At 48.4% G+C, this 13,063-nt stretch overlaps 7 protein-coding genes across 7 annotated transcripts; 2 read left to right on the forward strand and 5 right to left on the reverse strand.

Annotated features, from left to right (window-relative positions):
• Nucleotides 1-137: 137 nt before the first annotated feature.
• Nucleotides 138-1,276, forward strand: DFJ58DRAFT_241565 (acyl-CoA N-acyltransferase). The gene is made up of 7 exons (XM_041379412.1): nucleotides 138-303; nucleotides 366-395; nucleotides 455-502; nucleotides 553-693; nucleotides 763-852; nucleotides 908-940; nucleotides 1,023-1,276. The coding sequence occupies exons 1-7, from the start codon at nucleotides 259-261 to the stop codon at nucleotides 1,149-1,151; spliced, it is 516 nt and encodes a 171-aa protein (XP_041246363.1). The 5' UTR covers nucleotides 138-258; the 3' UTR covers nucleotides 1,152-1,276.
• Nucleotides 1,277-1,384: 108 nt separating this feature from the next.
• DFJ58DRAFT_715369 (uncharacterized protein) lies at nucleotides 1,385-2,212 on the reverse strand (the record flags this gene model as incomplete). The annotated part of the gene is made up of 5 exons (XM_041384121.1): nucleotides 1,385-1,414; nucleotides 1,479-1,592; nucleotides 1,773-1,970; nucleotides 2,047-2,105; nucleotides 2,179-2,212. The coding sequence occupies 5 exons, from the start codon at nucleotides 2,210-2,212 to the stop codon at nucleotides 1,385-1,387; spliced, it is 435 nt and encodes a 144-aa protein (XP_041246364.1).
• On the forward strand, nucleotides 2,019-3,420 carry DFJ58DRAFT_241562 (uncharacterized protein). The gene is made up of 2 exons (XM_041379411.1): nucleotides 2,019-2,378; nucleotides 2,427-3,420. The coding sequence occupies exon 2, from the start codon at nucleotides 2,466-2,468 to the stop codon at nucleotides 3,126-3,128; it is 663 nt and encodes a 220-aa protein (XP_041246365.1). The 5' UTR covers nucleotides 2,019-2,378; nucleotides 2,427-2,465; the 3' UTR covers nucleotides 3,129-3,420.
• Nucleotides 3,421-3,561: 141 nt separating this feature from the next.
• Nucleotides 3,562-5,810, reverse strand: DFJ58DRAFT_715370 (cytochrome P450; the record flags this gene model as incomplete). Its single annotated transcript, XM_041384122.1, has 8 exons — nucleotides 3,562-3,773; nucleotides 3,829-4,273; nucleotides 4,326-4,619; nucleotides 4,673-4,761; nucleotides 4,822-4,924; nucleotides 4,980-5,078; nucleotides 5,134-5,276; nucleotides 5,528-5,810. 8 exons carry the CDS (start codon nucleotides 5,808-5,810, stop codon nucleotides 3,562-3,564), a joined length of 1,668 nt encoding a protein of 555 aa, XP_041246366.1.
• A 246-nt stretch (nucleotides 5,811-6,056) lies between these two features.
• DFJ58DRAFT_776630 (hemolysin-III related-domain-containing protein) lies at nucleotides 6,057-7,842 on the reverse strand. The gene is made up of 9 exons (XM_041389517.1): nucleotides 7,472-7,842; nucleotides 7,352-7,395; nucleotides 7,275-7,292; nucleotides 7,032-7,225; nucleotides 6,929-6,971; nucleotides 6,776-6,877; nucleotides 6,508-6,715; nucleotides 6,240-6,442; nucleotides 6,057-6,183 (listed from the first exon to the last, which is right to left on the reverse strand). Exons 1-8 carry the CDS (start codon nucleotides 7,798-7,800, stop codon nucleotides 6,277-6,279), a joined length of 1,104 nt encoding a protein of 367 aa, XP_041246367.1. The 5' UTR covers nucleotides 7,801-7,842; the 3' UTR covers nucleotides 6,057-6,183; nucleotides 6,240-6,276.
• Nucleotides 7,843-8,614: 772 nt separating this feature from the next.
• Nucleotides 8,615-10,494, reverse strand: DFJ58DRAFT_905333 (CTLH/CRA C-terminal to lish motif domain-containing protein). Its single transcript, XM_041394948.1, has 8 exons — nucleotides 10,278-10,494; nucleotides 10,036-10,221; nucleotides 9,763-9,978; nucleotides 9,584-9,706; nucleotides 9,494-9,525; nucleotides 9,339-9,468; nucleotides 8,966-9,289; nucleotides 8,615-8,908 (listed from the first exon to the last, which is right to left on the reverse strand). The coding sequence occupies exons 1-8, from the start codon at nucleotides 10,335-10,337 to the stop codon at nucleotides 8,786-8,788; spliced, it is 1,194 nt and encodes a 397-aa protein (XP_041246368.1). The 5' UTR covers nucleotides 10,338-10,494; the 3' UTR covers nucleotides 8,615-8,785.
• Nucleotides 10,495-10,878: 384 nt separating this feature from the next.
• On the reverse strand, nucleotides 10,879-13,060 carry DFJ58DRAFT_776638 (phosphatidylinositol-glycan biosynthesis class S protein-domain-containing protein). The gene is made up of 7 exons (XM_041389518.1): nucleotides 12,639-13,060; nucleotides 12,488-12,580; nucleotides 12,257-12,433; nucleotides 12,021-12,203; nucleotides 11,880-11,969; nucleotides 11,464-11,831; nucleotides 10,879-11,410 (listed from the first exon to the last, which is right to left on the reverse strand). The coding sequence occupies exons 1-7, from the start codon at nucleotides 12,997-12,999 to the stop codon at nucleotides 11,171-11,173; spliced, it is 1,512 nt and encodes a 503-aa protein (XP_041246369.1). The 5' UTR covers nucleotides 13,000-13,060; the 3' UTR covers nucleotides 10,879-11,170.
• Between the last annotated feature and the right edge of the window lie 3 nt (nucleotides 13,061-13,063).

Below are 13,063 nucleotides of genomic sequence, written 5' to 3' on the forward strand. Positions count from 1 at the left end.
GATGTTTTGCGGCGAGGGTTCACGATGCCCTTGGTGATGCGAGGGTGAAAAGTTGCAGACTAAGGTTCAGGCACAAATATGTGTACACAAACGCTTGTACCGCGGTCCTGAATTTGTACCACAAACCTGTACGTATTTGGGTACTTCGATCACTTTGACACGTTTGGAGGGGGATTCCCCAAGTGCTTGACCATAACTTATCCTTGTAATTAACCTCAAGTCCGTCAGAAAGCTTTTGTAAGGGTCGAATACCCAGAGATGACTCTTACATTTCATGTTCGTCCGGCTAACGTAAACGACGTGGTGAGCACCTAACGCATTGTTGATGAGTGCTGTTATCAGCGTTGATAAGATCAATGACTCAGGACGCCATGCTCAAGTTGGTTCGAGATCTTGTAGGTAATCGCCTCGCCTCAAGGATCTTCATGTGCTGGAACTTCCCACTCTTATTCAGGCGACGTATGAAAAAGAACCCGAGTCTGCAAGGGCTACCCCTGCTCTGGTGGGCCGTTCGTTGAAAGGTCACGGCGTCATACTCATATGCCGTCAAAGTTTCGAGAAAATATATTCGAAAAGAAATATGCGCACACCCTCCTCGCGTTTGATGGAACGCCCGAGGCACCCGGAATAGCATTGGGCATGGCCCTGTATTTCTTCAATTTCTCAACATGGACAGGCAAGCCTGGCCTCTTCGTACGTCCAAATTCTGATTCGCCTACGCCGCACCGCGACGCTGCCTTTCTATTAATACTTCACATGCAGCTCGAGGACTTGTATGTATCCCCGCATGCAAGAAATCAGGGCATTGGCAAAGCCCTTTTTGCAGAACTGGGCAAGATAGCTCAGGAGAAGGTAATATCACACGCTTTTTTCCGAGGACCTTGCTGATGCAACCTCCGGCAACAAGGACTGCGCACGCCTTGATTGGTCGGTACTCAAGGCAAGTCACACTCGGCTGATCGTGTCACCAGTGTTCCAGCAGCTTAATTATTTTGGTACCTTTGTATCATTCTTTCATTCAGTGGAACACTCCATCGATCGCATTTTATGAAAACAAATTGGAGGCTAAAGGAATGGAAGAATGGATGGGTATGCGGCTGGAGGAACAGGGGATCGAGAATCTGCAGAAGCTTGTTGTCCACGCGGCCTGAAGCCATTAATACAGGGTCTTCTATATCCTCGCCAAGTAATAGCATAGGTACCATTGCGCAATGCGATGTCAGGGTGCCTTTGTATGACGCACGAGCTGACCGAAAGACTATCCGACCTCGGGTACAGTTGACGCGCAATATAAGTGGTAAATTGACTCATATAAATCCGACGGCACACAAGGCGCACGAATGCAGGGCCAGGAAATTGAGAGCACGACTTTGTGTGATGTAAGCTACACCCCGTCGTAACTAGCCCCACCTGCCTGACAAGATTAATGTATGAGACCGATGGATAACTCCCGCTCTAGATTTTATTAGACCGCTCACCTTCCGCAGCTTTACTACAATCGGATCCTCCTTTAAATCGTCCTTTTCCCGAGCGGGAACTTCAATAGAGTAGACACGCAACACCTGCTTGACATCGGCTGCGTGGACGGAGATCTGCGAGATAATACAGCAAAGAGTCATGTCAGACTAAGTAACTATATCATCGTTGTCATTGATTCACCGCTGAAAGGCAGTGCAGCCAGGCCGCCGCCACCGCGTGTGTTTTTAAAGTTGGAAAAATAAAGATATCCACACACGCAGCAGCACACGTAAAGAAACAGACTAAGGACTGACCTTGGCCTTTCGCATCACTTTGCACCCGGGACCGATCCACACTACTAGAATGAATTTCTCCCGTTGAGATTCCTTGTCATTGGAGAAGGTGACGCGAACGTATGCGTAAGACGCTTTGGAATCACTAAGTGTATCGCGTAACTCGGCGAGACCACCCGTTCCCGTCTGTGTGACTGTTAACTTGTCCGAGCGGTCAGACTAAGCGTGTGATCATGGTAGGGAGGACCTAAACGCATCAAGGTAATCGGACTCGGTTGGACACATAGATTCTGACCTCATAGTCGAGCAAAAGCCAGTTAGTCTCGGATTTGTCGGAACGAACATCCTGGTAAGCTGTAAGGATCAGCACCACGATGCAGGTTAACCCAAATTTACTAAGCGATGCGTTGTAACTTCGCAGACTAACCTTCGTCGATTTTGGGATCGGATAGGTCGGCCATCGGGTATAATCAGGCGCGATAAATCGAATACAAAATTTTGCAGAAGGAAGGAGGGGAAGAGAACAGGTCAATGCGATAAGCTGGGAACTGAAGTACTGATGCGCCGAGATGGTGGCTTCCTTCTTAGGAGATGGCTTGAAAGTCGAAGCACTCACGAAACCACTCGGCAAGTACCGTGACAACCCACTCAGTGCTCACTAATTTTACTCACTAGGTTTGAAGTCTTTGTTACATTTCCATCAGCCCTGTAAACATGCAGTTTACAACGAGGTTCAACTATTATAGGTTGACGTCGCTACTTTGTACACCTTCACACCACGCACAGTCTAGGCTTCACAAAAGCTCGCTCTATAGATACTATTCCACTACCAATGAACCAAAGAAAAGGGACTGGAGACTGGCCGGACACCCTGCGCCTCTGTCCTTGGCGGAAGATGCAGAAGGAGAAACCCTCGATTTGAGTGAAGATGAACCACCCCCGAGGCGACGGAAGCGCGCGCCGGTGGAAGACACACCAGAGGAATGGAAGCGCCACCGTCTTGCCATCAAGGAGGCTTTTCCTCAGGGGTGGTCCCCTCCACGAAAATTATCTCGCGAAGCCATGGACGGTTTGCGTGCCATGCATACCTATGACAAGCGTACGTTTTCGACGCCGGTGCTTGCTGAGAAGTTCAAGATTAGCCCAGAGGCTGTCCGCCGCATCTTGCGGAGCAAGTGGGAGCCGTCGAGAGAGCAACGAGCGAGATTTGCGGAACGGGAGCGACGGTCGAGGGAGGAACGAAAGATGCAGAGTAGACTTGAAGAGAAGAAGCAGAACATGGAGCTGATTTCTGAGACTGCGATGTCAGGGGGGCCTAATCGAAGAGATGAGCGGCCAAAAGGGATTAATTCGAAGGACAGGTTATACTTTGGTTAACAAAATTACTGGGATCGGCGGATTGGCATTGCTCAATATGTGCACGCCGCCTGCACGCTTATCTCATCGATCAGAGGACCATGCAACATGCCCGACGTGTAAAAATAAATGGAGCATCGTAGCGCTACATGGGAATTGTCATACATGCATATTACCTTTATCTAACCTAGATTATTAAGTCACATACGTCTAGATATCTAGCAAACGAGAGGTTGGGGAAGGGAGCGACGATGGGTAACAAACTACGTTATAGGCATAGTATCGGAGCCGGTACAGTGTTTGAAATGAAGTATAAGGTAAATAAATAACGTGTCCAATGGGTCTGTGACTAGTACCATGTGGGTAATGTAGTGATGTTAAAAAAAGGCTCAGCACGATCCTAGTTTGTTGGCAGGGTGAGAAGGATTGTCCAAAAAGTCAAGGCCAGCTTGGGTTAAAGTGAAAGCACGGATTTCTCGTGTTTAACATAAGACGAGCCCTGTTCCGGTCGGCAGAGTAGAATATCGTTCCAGTTGGGTTGAGGGGGTGCGTTGAGTTGCTCGCCTTTCTTGTCAACAAGGGAGTACCGGAAACCAAGTAGCATCATGGAGGTGACAAGCTTGAGCTCAAGTCGGGCCAAGCGCTGGCCAAGACAATGCGTCTTACCTTTTACCGCGAAATTAGGTTTGCTAACAAGCGCGCAATCGACAATGTGGCTTACCTCCTCCCCAACCAACGTAACCGAACGGAGCCGTCGCTTCCTCCCGGCTAGGATCGAACCTCCACGGATCAGGGTAGAGGTCTGGATTGAGATGAACGTCCGAGAAAGGATATACTACATATGCCCCTGATGGGATAGTCTTTCCGTCAATCGTCACATCAGGCCCAAGGTTTCGGCGCATGGCAGTATGCGGCTGCGCAATCCTGAGAGTCTCGCGAATGAGAGAATCAAGAACGGGTGTCTCAGATTCCCAAGCCTCTAGTGGAATGGACGAAAGTTGGTGTGACAAAGAGTGGGAGACATTAGGGGAGACGTAATTTGCCAGGAGTTGCTCCACTTCGGCGATTACTTCATCCTTGGACTCATGATCACCAAGATAGGTGATGAGCCACGAAGCTGTTGTTCCGGTCGCTCGCGCACCAGCAACTAGCAGACCCAAAATGAACTGTTGAAACGTCAGATGACTCGGAATGCCTATGCTCAACAGAAAAACTCACGCCGACAATAACAAGCCTTTCGTCTTTCTCGTCAAGGAGCATCTGCAGAGTGTCAGGTTTAGATATTCCACTACGCTCCCGTTCATCAATGGCCCGGACGATAATGTCGTAGATTTTTTTGGTTGCCCACAGCTTCTTAAGCATGCTAGGCCCGGGTAGCCATGGGAGTAAGACAGTCGCGGGCGTTGTTCCGCTGTCCAAGGTGTCGTAGAGTTCCTTGAGACGCGCAACTTGGACAGGATCGTCTGCTAACTCCTCGCAGGAGAGCGATCGTACAGTAATTTGGAATAAAAGCTGCAGTGTACATGGTCAGGAGTTGTACGAGCCTAATAAATCCAAAAACCAACTTCATAAATTTTTTCAAATGGGTCAAATGTCCCTGATGGTCCCCACGTTTCCATTACTCTTCGGCAATCCTCCAAGATGGGAGCAATTACTAGGTATGATGATAAAATGAGGATGAGATAGAATAAATGAATAGATAGATACGACGTACGGCCACTAAGGTGTTCATTTCGCTGAACGGAGGAGAGACGCTTATGAATTTGCGCAATGCGCTTAGTCTGAAGGTCGGAAGTTACGCCTTTGACGACAGGGATCTAAATAGCGTCAGGATTGGCGCACATGTTATGGATCATAGAGAGAGATACTGACAGCTCCGGAAAGCACTTTAAAGCCTTCAGTGAGGTCGAAGTGCTTGTTGGCGAAGAATGATTTCCGCGCTGACTCCCCGGAAACAACAATGACTGTCTCCTGTAGTCATCGTAGTGAGTGGTCGCTGGAGAAGATTTGCTACTATAACGCTTACTCGGAGCATGTTGAACTGAAAGAGGGACTGGCCAGTTTTACGGAAACCATCGTTCAGAAACTCGAAGCGTCGGCGGAAGAATGGGGTGATGGCGAGGAGATGGGAGCCGGGGAGAAATACTGGGGCACCGTCAACAGCACCATCTTTTTGAGAACCAAAACCGAAAAAAAAGAAGAATAAAGAGAACAAGTAAAGCGAGAGCCACTTGGGCCTTCAAGCTAGAAAGAAGAAATGCGTCGGCAGCGGATTGTAGGCCGACCGTGTACATGATACAAGCTGTCGGACGCGAAAGATAATATTTGAGGACGGCAGCGAAAACTTGTGTGATGGCGCGACTTTATATGCCACCTAAGTTCATGTTAATACTATATCCCGTGCACATGCGAGAGCTAACATGCTGCCTCGCCATGTATGCACATGAGTGCCTTTCGGTGATCTGATCGACACAAGTTGGATCTTGGAATCACGGTGAGAATTATATTGACTTCGGTTCCGCAATTCAAGGTGCGCGGTAAATACGTAATCGTCTCGTGGCCTAGCCCTGCATGCATGTACGTCTGCGCTCCGTCGGACGATGACGACGCTCTGCAGTGTAGCCTAACGTACTTTGTGTTGTACGTCCTGTCCATTTCCTTAACCTTCATTGGCCGCCAGAGATTCCGGATCCGGCCCTGCATCGCAGCATTCTCCAATACCTAAAAAATAAAGCTCGGCCAATTGCCTCGAGGTCTTGGTGTGGCAAGGCATCTTTGCATATACTCGTCATCATCTGCCGGACGCCGATGAACCAGAGCCTCGATCCCCATTCACAACGAAATCCGTCTATCGTCTGACGCAAACGTCACCTTCGTAAACACACGTCCCGAGGACTCCCGTATGTAGCGTGCGGTCACCGAAGGTATACAATCAAGACCATTCAAACTGTCAATTAAAATAAGGATGACCAAACTTACATTAGGCTTACGAATACACCCTGCAACGTGGATGTTGTCTCCGCGCTAATAATGACTTCGCCGGAACGGTGAACCTGGTGTATAGGCGAAGGCAACCCTTAGAGCATGTTTCAACAAAATATTTTCCCAGGCTGTCCAACCACTGCGTAATACCTATTACCCCACGACGCAGCGACGCAACACCAGCATGTCACAATTTCCATCCGTCCAAGCCAGAATGCCAATGATCGAAGGCAGTCAATACACACATCCAGTGAGCCAGAGCGGCCAGGACCACACAGAAGTGAAATATCTGATGTGATGCGAAGAGTAAGTCGAATTTCCCTGGAACTAGACGTTCTGGTATGCGATTAGCGCTGCGCGGGGATGAATTGTAACGTCAGGCATATGTGTGGAGGGCGGGAAATGAGGGTCTACGCACTAAATCAACGCGCCCGTGATGTATAGACCGCCTGATGCGAGCAGCCAGCCAAAGCCCATCTCGGAAAATAGTTTGAATGCTCCATGCGACACCAATAAGTGAGCTACTGGGACCATAGCGGACAATCCGAGACCAATGAAAACACAGGTACGTGCACCTCGGTGTGTTGGTTTTGCATATTCAGGGTTGAGAACGATATATGCTGCTCCTTAAAACGTGTATTGGTAAATGACTTGCTAATGGGCCGATATCAATGGACAACACCGACCTGCGCCAACTAGTGCGATGGAACATAGATAACAGGCTTGCAAGGCTGGTTCACAATAGAATCCGTAGTAAAGGCATGGTACAAAAGATCCGACAGTGAGGACTATGGGAGGATTCATCAAAATGAGATAGAGGTGGCGATACCTCTACTTACTGACGATTCCCGAATAATCTAATGCATGGCACTGCGTCGACACCTGTGATTAATTTCGAATCATGAGTCAGATCGTGTAGTCGCAACTTTGAGAAGGGCTCACCTGTGCCGAATGGCAAGTGGCAGTGTGGAACATGGCACTCGCAGTAAGGCAGAATACTGCAGAGAGTAGAAATATAGCAAAGACAGAAGTATCCAGCCAGGTGGTAGTACTATATGCCAAGATATATTGCCCGCGGAATGTCACCAGGATCAAAAGGAAAACCACAGCGCCAGCTAGATGGCTGAGGATGTTCACTGTGAAAATGCAATGGATCATGTCTACTTGAGAGAACAAGAAACTTACCAGTTTCATTGTGAGGATCTACTCAGGACAAAATCAATCAATGACATGTAAATGTTGGGCGACTCGAATTTCCTCACAACTGTAGATGGATGTAATGCAACCTGACCAGCAGTTCTGCACTCTAGTAGCACAGCAGTCAATCAGCCATCCGCGCTGCAGCAAGTCGGAGACTTGCACCCGTCGATACCCAGTCTTACCGTCTGTAGCCCGTTAAAATGTACTCGTTGTCTCTCTGCCATTCTGGTATTTCGTGCCAGGAAAGCGTCATCCGTTGCTTGTCAGGACCAGTTTGCAGAATGTGGTGTCCAGGTCCATTCTGATTGCTGAGGTTTCGTTTGCGTGCCTTGAGCTCGGACATACGGTATGAAAAAACACCTCCAGGTATCGAGATTGAGAGAACAACAAGTGTTGGCTTTCCGTTGGTATATATAGAAGTTGCAAGACACAAGCAGTCTGGCTCAGCGCTCAGATTCAGCACTTCATGCGCATGAAGTTTCAAGTCAAGCCTGCGTGACAGGCACAGCATGACCCCAATATACTTACACTCGCCAGTCACAATTAGGTGCACGTGAAGGACAAAGAACAGCACACTCATCCCACACGACGTGCAAGGTGCCGCCGGCGCCTCGCAAGTCTGAAGAATGTGCCTGTGAACTGATTTAATGCATAGAAACCAAGGTTGTCATCGATGTGAGTATAGTTTCGATCTCAATGAGCGCCAATCTATAAGCTGTAGCGCTTATTGTTAACTGAAATGACCTGGAGATCGTCAGTACTTCAGTATTTTTCGTCAGTTACATCTGAATATTGATCGCTAATTCCATCACCATGGGGTATTTTTTCTTCGAAGACTCGATATGATGACCACTTCAGCTTCTAGAACCTAACCTTCCGAGTCCTAGGAGCCACTCACGGACGTTAGATATGGTTAAGGTTCGTGGCACACTAAAGTCACCATATACGGTAAGAAGTTTCCACAACCATTTGAACAACGGAGCAGCGAGATGAATTTATCGTGCCAGTAGTGCATGAATGTTACGCAAGTCCTTCGTCACGTCATGTTGCCCTGGCCACTGTGACCGGTACCCTCCAGCAGTGAGCACCCCGGTATACTAAGATCGCAGAAACTTTGTTACTGTCAGTTCTTGTTTTTCGTTACTCTGACACACATCACGTCCGATCACGAAAGCTCTCGGTCGCAGACACGTGTCACCGAAGGGTCATTCAGCTGCACTCAACCACGAACGGAATACGTCGACGTCAACCAGCGAAAGTGGACTGACCGCTCAATCGCCACTTACCAAAACGCGCTTGCTCACGAATGCAGTTGAATTCCGGCTAGGTCAGCAAACGGTTCGCGACAAAAGCCTTCTCCTTCGTCGGGTCTGAATATACTACAGGTTGCTAAATGTTATTACACGATGAAAAATGAGTGTATATAGATCCAACACGCGGTGAGAATTGAAGTAGACAACCGAGATGACGAGTCTGGTATTCCACGCAGTAAACAGCTAAGAGATGAATACTTTCTTGAGTGCACCGAATTCGCACTTTTGGTCAGTCACTTGGCAAGTGACCATGCCATTGTGCTTCGCTGCCATATCTTCCAGTGCCTGACGATAGAACATGAGTATCAGTTGGTCACATGAAGAAGTTAGTGATAGGTTCGTTTTCAAAGGTGAAAGACATACCTCTCTCGAGTAAACTTGACCATTGGGAAATACCATGGGCATATTGTCCTCGTCCATGATCCTGCCGCTAATTCGACAAACAATAGTGGAGTTGGCGTGGTGGCTGAATGGAACTTCTCGAGCCAGAGTGTTTATGCTAGGGTCGCACACCGGGCAGTCGACATTATGGGATGACCTGTCGTTGCACGAAGGCAGCTTCAGTGAAGCCAGACCAGAATAGAGAGCAAGATTGAGAAGGGGTTCAGTGGGTAAAGAGTTCAGATTGTAGATGGCAAGCCGAAAGGCTTGAATAAGATCAAGCCAGCGGGAATCATCATATAGTCTCTGTGAGGTACAATGAGATACAAATGCAGGTGGAGTAACGTTTTCTTACGCGGTACGGACCACACGTCGTAGAAGGTCTTATTGCAAGTAGAGTGGCAGCCTGCATAATCTGTGGGAGATGTGTTTCTTGCCATGACACGAGATGCTTTTTCGAGTAAGCCATGGCGTCCCTGCTTCTTCTGATCACGCGCCAACTCGATGTACTCTTGTAAGCGAAGTTCAAATTCGAGCGTGCTCTACGGAGGAATCAACGTGCTTTCATAGAGATCAAATTATTGCAGCATTTAGTCTCACCTTAATTTTCCGCAACGCCGTCTTGTTCTCGCTGCACCATGCCAGTGCTTCAGTGCAACTGTGCTTGGAAAGTGCCAATTCAATTCTTCGGATGTCTGTGAACAGATCGATGTCCACAAGGGTCTAGTGAAAGCGGAAGGCGTCATAAGTTGATATGAACAATTTGCGGAACTACAAACCTCTATGTTCCTGTCCTGTGCCAGTGTTCGTGCTGTGTTTTCCCGTCCAGTCCGGAGGGCCCAGTCAACAAGCCACCTGTCAAGCCGCGTGTCCGCCCACCGTGAAAAATCGAGGGTGCCGGTGGTTTGCAGGGTCTCTACCGCCATGAGATGCTGTAGCCTCTCCCGAGTGACATCAAGGGTGGGCTTTCCAGCGGTATCCTGCAGTTCGGAAAGCTGTGTGTAATGCCCACTGATGTAAAATGAGATCCGAATTAGCAAATAACCACGTACCTTGCGCTTGAGGTTCTCAACCCGACCTATCATCCCATCTACACTCTTAGCGGCGTCCTCGAGGTTGACCTCGCGGCTCTTGGATCGTTGTAGTAAGTCATTTGAGACAGTCTGGACATTTCCGAGCTCGCGCTCTATGTTTCGTTGTGTCGCACGGAAGACTTTTCGATAGTTTTCATAAGGGACCTGACGGAGTGTGATTGTAGTGAGGTCATTGAGAATTAGCAGGCGTAACTGCGCACTCGTGCAAACGGCTGCTCAAATAGCAACACCCCCTCGTAATTGAGTTTTGTTGAGCTCATATCAATAGTATAAAAACCTGTCTTCAAGGCCTAGCTATCGGGGTTGGCGTTGGTAGGGAATCAGGATTAAATATTAAATGATCGCAGTACTTGCAATCGAGTGTTATTACTCCCACGTGACCTGAAAGCTCAGTGGGTCTTCTAGGAAGTAAGTGATAAAAAGGCTAGTAATTATACCGCTACTCGGTACTTAGGGATCATAATGCGTGTGGTCAGCGGGGAGATAAATCTTGTATCTGGCGGCCAGTTACTTTGAGGGGGAAGGGCGGCCAGTCATAAATTGGCTCTGGACAATTCGGCGGTGATCAAACTTCAACCGGGGCTTTTAATGCACCTGTGCAAAACATTGTCCTGGGCACAGCTGTGACGGACAATGAAGCATCTGGCAAATTTGTGGCGGACATGCTAAGAGCAGCAGCACACGGAGACTTGGCAGAGACCCAGCACTTATTACCCAATTGTATACGTGAGCCCCTAGGATCTGGGTGGAGCCGCCGCAAAATAGCAATTCTACCTTCGCATTAAGAGAGGGGGACCATGGGGATGCTATTGAGGCTCCTGCTATGGGAAATACATGTCATACACACATTTCCGCGCTACCCCATGCTCAAAAATTCGGCGGGAAAATTCCCTTTGCACATGTCACGTCAATCACCGCCATCAAGACCCTTTATCTTATTGCCTTTAGATGACCTTAATGCTTCCCATACTTGTGACATGCATGTGCTATACAACGGACTATAGGATTATCCTGCATGTATTTTCTACCGTACACAATAGCCTGGCGGACGACAAACAAGCTATCAAACAAAAGGCGTAATAACCAGTTTATCTCACCGCCTTCCGTCATCCTGTGAGCCCCGTCTCCATGCCATGAAATCCCGAATTAAGGCCACCACAAGAGGAACAGATATAGATGCGAATAGTGGCGTATACACCGCATACTTGTGCTCGGCAGGAAAGTACAGCAATGCCAGCATCCCAGGATTAAAGAAAGCGCGTGACGCCATAGATAATGCCTTACTGGACCATCGAAGAGCAAGCGCCGGCGAGGCCACGGCGGTGCGATAGGCCTGCATTGGTTGAGCACAGTCTTCATTAATATGACATCAGATGCAGAACGCACCTCGTGGAGCGATGCAAGGGCATCTAGGACATCATCTCGTACCACTTGCCCAACAGGCATGTTATTGATCTGATCCACGAGCTTCACAATGCTGTGCAATGTGTCTTGGCTGCCTTGCACGTTCTGCAATGCACGACGCCGGAGCAGAGCATCTAACTGCCAGTCAGATAGAAAGCTTCCTTCCATGCTCAGGCCGAGGGGAACGGGTGGCACGCCTAAAAGGGCAGCAAGCTGGGTGGCAAAGTTGCGGAAAATTGGTTTTAGATCGTTATATGAAAGATGCAACGACGAGGAATTGAGTTCATTGTCGAGGATGAAAATGCTGCCCCATTGGGGCAAAAGGAAGGATCTCTGATTTGTTGGACGACCTATCAATAAGTCAGAAATGACCACAAGTGAGTATACGCAACATTTGCCTTCACTGTCAATAATATTCATGGGTGAGTGGGTCTCAGAGGGAGCGAATAGAACGAAGTGGAGAACAGGATCATTCGAGACGCCGGATGCTACAATGACTGGTCAGGTGTTGACACTGTTGATCACAACGCAGTACTGACCAAGTGTCCATTCGGCAGAGTTGATAAACACCGTCAAGTCTTCCGGAGTAAGCCCTGATGCTTCAGTGTCACCAAGGGTCAGGCGTTTCGGCTCAAATGCTAATGGAGCATGATACTGGACTTGACTTTCGACTGTAAAGTTGTGCAGAATAGAGAGTCGAGACATGAGCGGAAATATGAATTCTGATAAAGCGCCTTTAGAGTTGGTCTCGAAATACAGGGGTCATATGGATTACCCGTGAGCGCAGCTTGCACATCCCATGTCTCAACAAATCGATCGGGGGTCGCGTCTTCGTTAAGCAGCGTAAAAGCGAGACGATAGTGATCCGAGTATTGAACGACACGCTGCGAATGTGAAGTGCTCGACTCTGGGGGAGCGATGAGGTCGGACAATATAGAGCTTAATCTCGTTGCTAATGTGGGAGCAGTCGAATGCATTTCAAAATACCGTACTCTTGTTGACTCACCTGACTGCGCATCGGTCTTGCTCACCCACAAATGTCTTGAATGGGCAATTGAGGTCTGTTCACCAAGAGCAACTGTATATAGGCTAGATGCTACTACAGTGACACGTCAAATTGCCCTGTCCACTAATACAATTTTCGTGAGCGCACACACCTTCATCATTTCTGTCTTGTAGGCGCAGGTCAATGCCCCTCCACCTTCCAGGTTCATTTATCACAGAATCACGAAGTAATGTTTGGACTTGAGAGTTTAGGCTAGGATTTTGTTGGATGATGGACGCATCAAATTGAACAGCGATAGGAAAGACGATGTTGCTCTGAATTTGTGATCGTACTTGACTGGTCGGAAGTGCAAGTCTCTGGATACTCGTCAAATGCCACCAGAATGGTAAAGCCAGAATAATAATGATCCAATACGAGGCCAGGACTGCTCTACGGATCCAGTCTCTTTCGAAGCTAAGGTTTCGAGGATCCTTGAAGCCAGAGCCAGTGCTTGCAAAAGCAGCAGAGTCCATCCTAGTAGAGTCCAGCAGTCGCCCAGCAATAATATTGATACCAACAACAACTTGAACATCGACG

The sequence above is a fragment of the Suillus subalutaceus genome (genome assembly GCF_016647625.1).
Source record: "Suillus subalutaceus strain FC151 chromosome Unknown DFJ58scaffold_27, whole genome shotgun sequence".
Taxonomy (NCBI): Eukaryota; Fungi; Basidiomycota; class Agaricomycetes; order Boletales; family Suillaceae; genus Suillus; species Suillus subalutaceus.